General features: G+C 47.0%; 1 protein-coding gene across 4 annotated transcripts in view; it reads left to right on the forward strand.

The window, feature by feature from the left end:
- The window catches only part of agtpbp1 (ATP/GTP binding carboxypeptidase 1), a 30,022-nt gene extending 21,275 nt beyond the window's left edge, over positions 1-8,747 (forward strand). For 3 of the 4 annotated variants that reach the window (XM_061260317.1, XM_061260318.1, XM_061260319.1), the window contains exons 22-26: positions 339-468; positions 1,202-1,336; positions 1,675-1,851; positions 3,112-3,275; positions 7,977-8,747. In XM_061260317.1, the coding sequence (XP_061116301.1) occupies positions 339-468; positions 1,202-1,336; positions 1,675-1,851; positions 3,112-3,275; positions 7,977-8,100 (730 nt within the window). In that variant the 3' untranslated portion in view covers positions 8,101-8,747. The remainder of the gene's footprint in view (positions 1-338; positions 469-1,201; positions 1,337-1,674; positions 1,852-3,111; positions 3,276-7,976) is intronic. The other variant, XM_061260320.1, reaches the window with a different exon arrangement.
- Positions 8,748-10,698: the final 1,951 nt, after the last annotated feature.

Consider the following 10,698-nt stretch of genomic DNA (forward strand, 5'->3'; position numbering starts at 1 on the left):
AATATCGGGAGGAACCCGGCTATGGAGGGGAGCCTATCATCCACTGGTCGACAAGGTATAAAGGTGCATTAGGATGGATAAAACAGAAATCCAGTAAATCTATTACAGAAGTTAAAACGGAGTGAACCGGATACAGTTAGCTGGAAAGGTAGGAAGTTAAAATGAGGGAAAGTATAGTGAGCCGTTTTAGAGGGACAGGGTGATTCAACTGGAGCTCCAGGATATGACGACGCGTGGGCATGAACCAGGGGTTGTGTTAATGTTATTGGCGTTGGTCTGTAGTGTTGATGTTGGCGGTGTACTGGTGGAAAGGTCTGTATAATGATTTCCTGTTGCAGTCACCGTTGTTCTCTGAGTGGGGAGGACCTGAATCGCCAGTGGCTGAAGCCCAACGCCGAGCTGCACCCCACAATCTACCACACCAAGGGGCTGCTGCAGTACCTCTCTGCCATACAGAGGGCGCCGCTGGTGAGTGTGTGTGTGTGTGTGTGTGTGTGTGTGTGTGTGTGTGCGTGAGTGTGTGTGTGTGCGTATGTGTGTGTGGTTAAACCTCACACCTCGTCTCTGTGGTTAAACCTCCCACCTCCTCTCTGTGGTTAAACCTCCCACCTCCTCTCTGTGGTTAAACCTAACACCACCTCTCTGTGGTTAACCCACGCACCTCCTCTCTGTGGTTAACCCACGCACCTCCTCTCTGTGGTTAACCCACACACCTCCTCTCTGTGGTTAAACCCCACACCTCCTCTCTGTGGTTAAACCCCACACCTCCTCTCTGTGGTTAAACCCACGCACCTCCTCTCTGTGGTTAAACCTCACACCTCCTCTCTGTGGTTAAACCCCACACCTCCTCTCTGTGGTTAAACCTCACACCTCTTCTCTGTGGTTAAACCCCACACCTCCTCTCTGTGGTTAAACCCCACACCTCCTCTCTGTGGTTAACCCACACACCTCCTCTCTGTGGTTAAACCTCACACCTCCTCTCTGTGGTTAAACCTCACACCTCCTCTCTGTGGTTAAACCTCACACCTCCTCTCTGTGGTTAAACCTCACACCTCCTCTCTGTGGTTAAACCCCACACCTCCTCTCTGTGGTTAAACCTCACACCTCCTCTCTGTGGTTAAACCTCACACCTCCTCTCTGTGGTTAAACCTCACACCTCCTCTCTGTGGTTAAACCTCACACATCCTCTCTGTGGCTGCAGGTGTTCTGTGATTATCACGGTCACTCGCGTAAGAAGAACGTCTTCATGTACGGCTGCAGCTTGAAGGAGACGGTGTGGCAGACCAGCAGCAGCAGCACCACTTCCTGTGACCTGCAGGAAGACCTGGGGTATAGGGTGAGCAGTACACACACACCATATACACACACCATACACACACACACCATACAGACACACACACCATACACACACCATACACACACCATACAGACACACACACCATACACACACACACCGTTCACACAGACACTATACTCACATACACACAGACACACACGCACACACACCGTTCACATAGATACCCCACCCAGCATACATGCATGCATACACCATACACACAAATATTACGTTGGTATAAGAGATTGGTTAATGTAGTTATATTGGTAGATACAGTTGTGCTTGGGTTAATGTAGTTATCATTGGTATAGTAGCGTTTGCGTTATTGTGTCCCTCAGACTCTACCGAAGATCCTAAGCCAGGTGGCTCCAGCCTTCAGCATGTCCAGCTGCAGTTTCGTGGTGGAGAAGTCGAAGGAGTCCACGGCTCGGGTGGTGGTGTGGAGGGAGATCGGGGTGCAGAAGAGCTACACCATGGAGAGCACGCTGTGCGGCTGTGATCAGGGCAGGTACAAGGTACTGACCTTAATCCCGCCATAACTACACCATAACTACACCATAACTCCGCCATAACCACACCATAACTACACCATAACCCTGCCATAACTACACCATTACCCCCCTAACTACGCCATAACTACACCATAACTCCGCCATAACCACACCATAACTACACTATAACCCCCCCTAACTACACCATAACTACACCATGACTCCGCCATAACTATACCTTTACCCCCCTAACTACGCCGTAACTACACCATAACCCCGCCATAACTACACCATTACCCCCCCTAACTACACCATAACTACACTATAACCCCCCCTAACTACACCATAACTACACCATAACCCCCCCTTAACTACACCATAACCCCCCCTTAACTACACCATAACCCCGCCATAACTACACCGTAACTATCTTAACAACACCGTACTGTAACTACACCGTAACTCCCAAAACTCTCCCTTAATTACACCATAACTACACTGTCACCGTAACAACACCGACAGTTCAACCCTGCCCAAACTCCCCATTAACTACACCATAACTACATAGCTACATAACTCCCCCTTATCTACACTGTAACTCCACTATACAGTAACTCTACCTTTTATTAGCATAGCGCAATTTCAGGAAGGGCCTCCACAAAGAAATAAAAACATAAAAAGGTCAATAAAAGATACAGTCCAAGTAACGATTCAGTAAGGGTATGTAGTATGCTGGTTAGCAAGCTGGGTTTGTAATTTAATGCTTCTGAGGTGGACCTTCAGCGCTTAAACAAGGTCCTTGACCTGAACTTTAGTATTCATTACAGTATTGAATTTCAGTAAAATATACAGATTTTCTATTGACTGTATGTAGCATATAGAAGCGTGAGTGTGTGTGTGTGTGTGTATATATATATTTGTATGTGTGTGTGTGTGTGTGTATGTAACGGTGTGTGTGTGTGTAACGGTGTGTGTGTGTGTATAACGGTGTGTGTGTGTGTGTGTGTGTGTGTATAACGGTGTGTAACGGGGTGTGTGTGTGTGTGTGTGTGTGTGTGTAACAGTGTGTAACAGTGTGTGTGTGTGTGTGTGTGTGTGTGTGTGTGTGTGTGTGTGTGTAATGGTGTGTGTGTGTATAACGGTGTGTAACGGTGTGTGTGTGTGTGTGTAACAGTGTGTAACAGTGTGTGTGAGTGTGTGTGTGTAACGGTGTGTGTGAGTGTGAGTGTGTGTAATGGGGGGTGTGTGTGTGTGTAACGGTGTGTAACGGTGTGTGTGTTGCAGGGTGTACAGATAGGCACGCGGGAGCTGGAGGAGATGGGGGCTCAGTTCTGTGTGGCTCTGCTGCTGCTCAAAGGCATCACCGCCCCCCTGGAGCTGCCCAGCCCCACACACCTCCTGCACCTGGAGAGCGATGTCATCCAGACCACCTGCTGCAAGGCTGCCAGGTCAGGCTCCACACACACACACCCCTACCTTTATATACACACACACACACACACACATACACACACACACTCACACACCCCTACCTTTATACACACACACACACACACACACATACACACACACACACACACACACACGTACACACACACCCACCCCTACCTTTATACACACACACACACACTCACATACACACACACACACACACCCCTACCTTTATATACACACACACACACTCACATACACACACATACACACTCACACACACACACACACACACACACACACACACCCCTACCTTTATACATACACACACACACACCCCTACCTTTATACACACACACAAACACACACACACACACACACACCCACATACTGACAGTGTGAGTGATGCAGTTGAGGCATGTAATGCAATTGGCAGAGCTGGTGACTCTCCTGAAGTGAATATCAGGGTCAAGGGTCATGGGTCAGGGATGTGAGACAGAGGATACAGTCGGGGGTCATGACAACCACACCCCAAACATCTGCTGCTCCTGCTCCCTCCTACAGACACAGGCGCGCCCACTCACACTCACACTCACTCACACGCACTCACACACACTCACACACACTCACATGCACTCACACACACTCACACACACTCACGCACACTCACGCACACTCACACACACTCACACACACTCACACGCACTCACATGCACTCACACACACTCACACACACTCACGCACACTCACACACACGCACACTCACACTCACACTCACACACACACACACACTCACACACGCACGCACACTCACACACTCACACGCACTCACACACACTCACACACGCACACACGCACACACACGCACACACACACACACACACACACGCACACACGCACACTCACACACTCACACACGCACACACACTCACACACACTCACACACACGCACTCACACGCACTCACACGCACTCACACACACACACACACTCACACACACGCACACACTTACACACACACTTACACACACACACTCACACACACACACACTCACGGCGCGCTGACTAGTCCTTCCGTAACCGTTCCGCTAGTCCCTCACCTGCTGTGCGAGTTTCAGGCGGTCTTCAGCAGGCGGGGAATCCGAGAAGCCTTTCGCTTGAACACTCAGAGGAATGAGTCAATGGGAAGATTTGATTTAGACTCACAGAAGAGGCAGGTTACAGACCTTAATGTGGGCCTCATCTGAGTTTTTGAACTACTTATCTTATGAAATATTGAGAGCCACTTAGGGCTCCTAGAACAGCCGTCTGTGCGTCTCCCTGGGGGGGGTAATGAAATTGAGGATGTGTACCCCCCTCCCCCAGTGACGCACTCCTACGTTCATTTACTGCATTTGAAGTTTTCTTCTAATGGGGCCTAATCGCATTATCTCTCTCCAAGAAGCATTTTAACACGTCAGACAAGGCTCAAGCACCCCACCCACCCCTCCCCTGCAATTCAGATTCTCATTACGTCTGAGTGGAATTAACCCCCCCCCTTCCGCCCCCAGTCCCAAACCCTGTGCCTCTGTAAGGGAGTGTCACCACGTATACTGCTGCCTGTCTGTGCTGGGACACTGCAGACCGCCATTAGAGTTATGTACGTGTAGCATTACTGTCACACAACATGCTACTCTGCATCCATCCTGTGGCCCTTCTCGATCACCTGCTAGCTTAATACCTGATCTGTTACCATCTTGATCAATAGGTCAGCGGAGGATGGGCATCCCCCTATAGCCGGGTTCCTCTCAAGATTTTTTTTTTTCCAGCGGGGAGTTTTTTTTTTTTTTCTCCTAGTAAGGAGTCTTTACCTCATATGCTATTTGGGGGCTCAGGGCTGATATTTCCTATTTTTTTCCCCTTCTGTTACTCTGTAAAGCAGCTTTATGACAGCCTACTGTGAAGACCACTTTACAGATGAAGTTAAAATTGAATTGAATTGACACTACAATGCATAGCAGAATGCACAGTGGAACACCATTCCTTTGCAGTAACCTGCTCAAGCTAAACAAAATTGTTTAAAATTAAAATAGAATTGGCACACAAGAAAATTGGTGTAGGACTATGGACGATTTCAATTACAGTAGAACCTCTACTTTCCGGAATGTTCCATTTCCCCGGGAATTTTTGCTGGTACTCATACAAGTCAGATAAGACATGATTGAGTCAATTACATGATTAAGACCAGAAGTTGGCTCAGAATCCTGAAACGGAGATCGGCCGTTGTTGTGCACCCCTACCTTAAGTCAAACCGGCCCGTTTGCGGACTGTCGTGGCTTTATTTGCATTTGTTCTGTTTTTATGAAATTTTCATGAAATATACCCTTGGAACTACAAGGTTCTCTGACCAGTATGCCCAAGCATTCCGTCCGTACAGCAAATGGGACCTGTAATGCAACAAACGGCATGGTCAGTATTAAGACTGCTCAGTACACCTGTCTGGGAAGGATTGTAGCCAATCCATGTAGGTTTTTACAGTGTATAGGCTTACTTTGTTTCTGCCTAAACAAACCGTCACTTTGTCAGTACGCATGCTGAGAGTGTTAAGCACCAGCAAAACATTTTTGAGACTGTTCGAGATTCTGTTACTTTGTTTCAGTAATATTTCGAGTAATTATGACTTTTGGAAAACAAACTCCCAGTGGTTAAAAATATGCCTGTCTGCTCAAGTTCAAACATCACAAGCTGATCAGGAACTTAGTATACAAGTACAGCACAGTTGTTCTATCTTTATTTTGTTGTGGATTAGTGAAGATGATTCGCAATTTTATTTCGAAAATTTTCTTTGGTGCTGTAAAGTCGTTTGGCCAGCAGGTGGGGTTCTAGAGCAATAAAATAAATGAATATTTTTAAAATAAATTTGCTTTAACCCCTTATTCATCAATCACCCCTTTTCTTAATGCAAGCTTGACAGCGACATACCCAAAATGAAATGCCTACTATTCTTGAACCCTTTTGACTTCAGGCATAATCCTTAATGTCTTCTGAAAGGTAACCCTATGGGTTCCAAGAGTCAGAATTACTCCAAGTATTACTAAATCAAAGGCATAGAAGCTCAAACATAGTGGAAGTGGATGAGTTTTTTCTCACTGAATATATTTTCTGTTTTTGAATGGATACAAATTATTGTGGCAGTACCTGGTACACTTAAGAACACAATGGAGCCAAAGCCAAAACACAAATTCCCTTTAAAATTGGATGACTCTATCACCATAAATGATCATTCTGCACTGTTTTTCTAAGCGGTCTCTAGCCAGTTTTCCAAAAATGACATGTGGATACTCCAAAAGGACACATGGAACTGAAATGACATTATGGGTCTCATGACATGTACATATACTGTATTTTGCCTACTAAAGTATGCAACACTTTTTATTCTTGTTTTCACTTACACCCGCCTGTCACCCTCCCCCTATCTCTCCCTCCTGAGATAGCAACAGGTCCAGAAGATTGTAAAAAAATAAGTACAATAATCACAGTAATAACATCTTGTATACCAATATTGAGGTCCATTGATTGACGTTTTGTTAAATACCCAACCCCCACATTCCGCAATTTCACATATGCTTGCTCCTTATTTATAAGCATACTGAATAATAATTCAGTCTTGTGAGAATGTATTTAGATGATCACTGACATAAAATGGGGTCATGATGATGAAAATGAAGGTGTTTGTTCACTGGAATACTCAAGAGGCGAGAGAGACCAGAGATTCTTTGGAAGTCCCCCAAAGGATGTCCTGTATTTAGATGTAGGCATCGCAAATTTGTTTTAACACGTCAAACTTTTTGGCCATAAAATCCAAAATGCAGAGAAGGCGAGGTCCCCCCGCCCTTGTTTTGCCACCCATGTTACAAAATAAGGACCTGTTGTCGCTAAAGCAATAGCATCTTAAAATAGGTTATTCAGCTAGAACCATGATTTTTTATGCTTTTAATAACTGAATGAATGCAAAAACAAAAAACCCACACCTTAAGGGGTTAAACTGCAGAAATACAGTAATAATATGGTATTACAGTCACACCAGAACACTACAGTATTCATCTCTGGAACTGCACATAAAAGCACTGGTATTGTATCACTGGCTGTAACTGGGCTGTAGGTTGCTATGGTGATGTGTGTGCACATAAAAGCATTGGTATTGTAACACTGGCTGTAACTGGGCTGTAGGTTGCTATGGTGATGTGTGTGCACATTAAAGCACTGATATTGTATCGCTGGCTGTAACTGGGCTGTAGGTTGCTATGGTGATGTGTGTGCACAGTAAAGCACTGGTATTGTAACGCTGGTGGTGTGTGTGCACAGTAAAGCACTGGTATTGTAACGCTGGTGGTGTGTGTGCACAGTAAAACACTGGTATTGTAACGCTGGTGGTGTGTGTGCACAGTAAAGCACTGGTATTGTAACGCTGGTGGTGTGTGTGCACAGTAAAGCACTGGTATTGTAACGCTGGTGGTGTGTGTGCACAGTAAAGCACTGGTATTGTAACGCTGGTGGTGTGTGTGCACAGTAAAGCACTGGTATTGTAACGCTGGTGGTGTGTGTGCACAGTAAAGCACTGGTATTGTAACGCTGGTGGTGTGTGTGCTCATTAAAGCACTGGTATTGTAACGCTGGTGGTGTGTGTGCACAGTAAAGCACTGGTATTGTAACGCTGGTGGTGTGTGTGTGACTCTGCAGCCCCAGCTGCTGTGTGTTGGAGGAGGACGAGTCCTTCCTGGAAGAGGTGGACTACAGCGCCGAGAGCAACGAGGAGAACGCTGAGGACGACCATCTCTCTGACCCTGAGGCCGTCCTCACCTGAACCAGGCCTCGCCCTCACCTGTACGAGGCCCCGCCCTTACCTCTGCCGGGCCCCACCCTCACCTGTACGAGGCCCTGCCCTCACCTCTGCCGGGCCCCGCCCTGACCTCTACAAGGCCCCTCCCTCACCTCAGCCTGGCCCCGCCCTCACCTGTACGAGGCCCCGCCCTCACCTGAGCTGGCCTCATCCGCAGCCAAGCTTGGCCCCTCCCCCAGTGCATTACAGGATATACAAACCACACCTTACCTGCCTTCTTTACAGTACAGTCAGGGCTAAGCTTCACCAATAAACTGTTGCTTTAACACAGGCTTTGGCGTTTGTGTTTCAGAAGTAATGCTGAGAAATGCCCCCTACCCCCCTCACTAAAACACCAAAGCCCCTCTGTATCCCCAACCTGCTCTGGGGTGTTCAACTGCTGCTGGGTTTTTAGCTGTAGATATTATTCTACATGTATGTTTGTATGGTCGATGCATGACTGTTTAATATCTTGCTTTTTAATTTATTGATTTTTCTGCAACTTTTTTGTCAAATAAAAATGTATTATTAAATGTGAAATATGTGGTACTGAGGTTGTAGGGGGAGAACGGAAAAGTGGTCAGAATCTTGCGCTTGCAAAGAATGTCAGGAAATAAATGTTGGCCAAAAAATACCATCTGTCTGTGAGCTCCTTTAACATGTAAATATAGCCTGTACATTACATACAGACACACCAGCACATAGACCGATGATTGACGGATGAATGGAGACACTGGATTGGTTCGCAGATTTAGAATTTGCCAAAACTCTGCAACATGCAAAGGGTTGGTGCTGTCAGAAGTGATGGTGGGGGTTCTTTTGGGGTGGATCATGGACCCAGGGATAGTTGAAATGTGAATTTGTTACAATAAACTACCGGTAAAGTTCTTCCGTCAGTTACTCAGCTTGAACATCATATCGACCGGTCGGGGTCACAAACCGGACATGCGCAAATAATTTGAAGTCTGAGCATTTCAGTCAAAAACCGGACATTTGGCTACCTACTCTGTTTTTATAAATGTAGAAAGCTGTTGCAGTGATCTCTACACAGTGATGGACACCATCCTTATGGCCCAGAGCAGCATGCTACGAACATGCAAATACACAACTTTACAACGCAATACAAACCCACAACACATGCAGAAACATTGCTTTAGAAAGCATTACAAATCCACAGAACACATATAGAAACACGACTTTAGAAAGCATTACATAACCCACAAAACATAAGCAGAAACGCCACTTTACAAAGCCTTACAAACCTGGAGAACACATGCAAAAACACCACTTCACAAAGCATTACAAACCCTTAGAACACATGCAGAAACATTGCTTTAGAAAGCATTACAAATCCACAGAACACATGCAAAAACACCACTTTACAAAGCATTTCAAACCCGGAGAACACATCCAAAAACACCACTTTAGAAAGCATTACAAACCCGGAGAACACATGCAAAAACGCCGCTTTACAAAACATTACAAACCCGGAGAACACATGCAAAAACACCACTTTAGAAAGCATTACAAACCCACAGAACACATGCAAAAACAGCAGAAACTGCACACAAAGCATCTGATTTCTCAGCAGCTGTAGCACTGAGGAAGACAAATAATAAGCACAGTGCAGTGTTCACCCATCTCCCCAAACTCCACTCCACATCAGAGGAAACCACACTGTGGGACCCCAAACTCCACTCCACATCAGAGGAAACCACACAGTGGGACCCCAAACTCCACTCACCAGCAGAGGAAACCACACAGTGGGACCCCAAACTCCACTCACCAGCAGAGGAAACCACACAGTGGGACCCCAAACTCCACTCACCAGCAGAGGAAACCACACAGTGGGACCCCAAACTCCACTCACCAGCAGAGGAAACCACACAGTGGGACCCCAAACTCCACTCCACATCAGAGGAAACCACACAGTGGGACCCCAAACTCCACTCACCAGCAGAGGAAACCACACAGTGGGACCCCAAACTCCACTCACCAGCAGAGGAAACCACACAGTGGGACCCCAAACTCCACTCACCAGCAGAGGAAACCACACAGTGGGACCCCAAACTCCACTCACCAGCAGAGGAAACCACACAGTGGGACCCCAAACTCCACTCCACATCAGAGGAAACCACACAGTGGGACCCCAAACTCCACTCACCAGCAGAGGAAACCACACAGTGGGACCCCAAACTCCACTCCACATCAGAGGAAACCACACAGTGGGACCCCAAACTCCACTCACCAGCAGAGGAAACCACACAGTGGGACCCCAAACTCCACTCCACATCAGAGGAAACCACACAGTGGGACCCCAAACTCCACTCACCAGCAGAGGAAACCACACAGTGGGACCCCAAACTCCACTCACCAGCAGAGGAAACCACACAGTGGGACCCCAAACTCCACTCCACATCAGAGGAAACCACACAGTGGGACCCCAAACTCCACTCACCAGCAGAGGAAACCACACAGTGGGACCCCAAACTCCACTCACCAGCAGAGGAAACCACACAGTGGGACCCCAAACTCCACTCACCAGCAGAGGAAACCACACAGTGGGACCCCAAACTCCACTCC

This window comes from Conger conger, chromosome 11 (assembly GCF_963514075.1).
Source record: "Conger conger chromosome 11, fConCon1.1, whole genome shotgun sequence".
Classification (NCBI taxonomy): domain Eukaryota; kingdom Metazoa; phylum Chordata; class Actinopteri; order Anguilliformes; family Congridae; genus Conger; species Conger conger.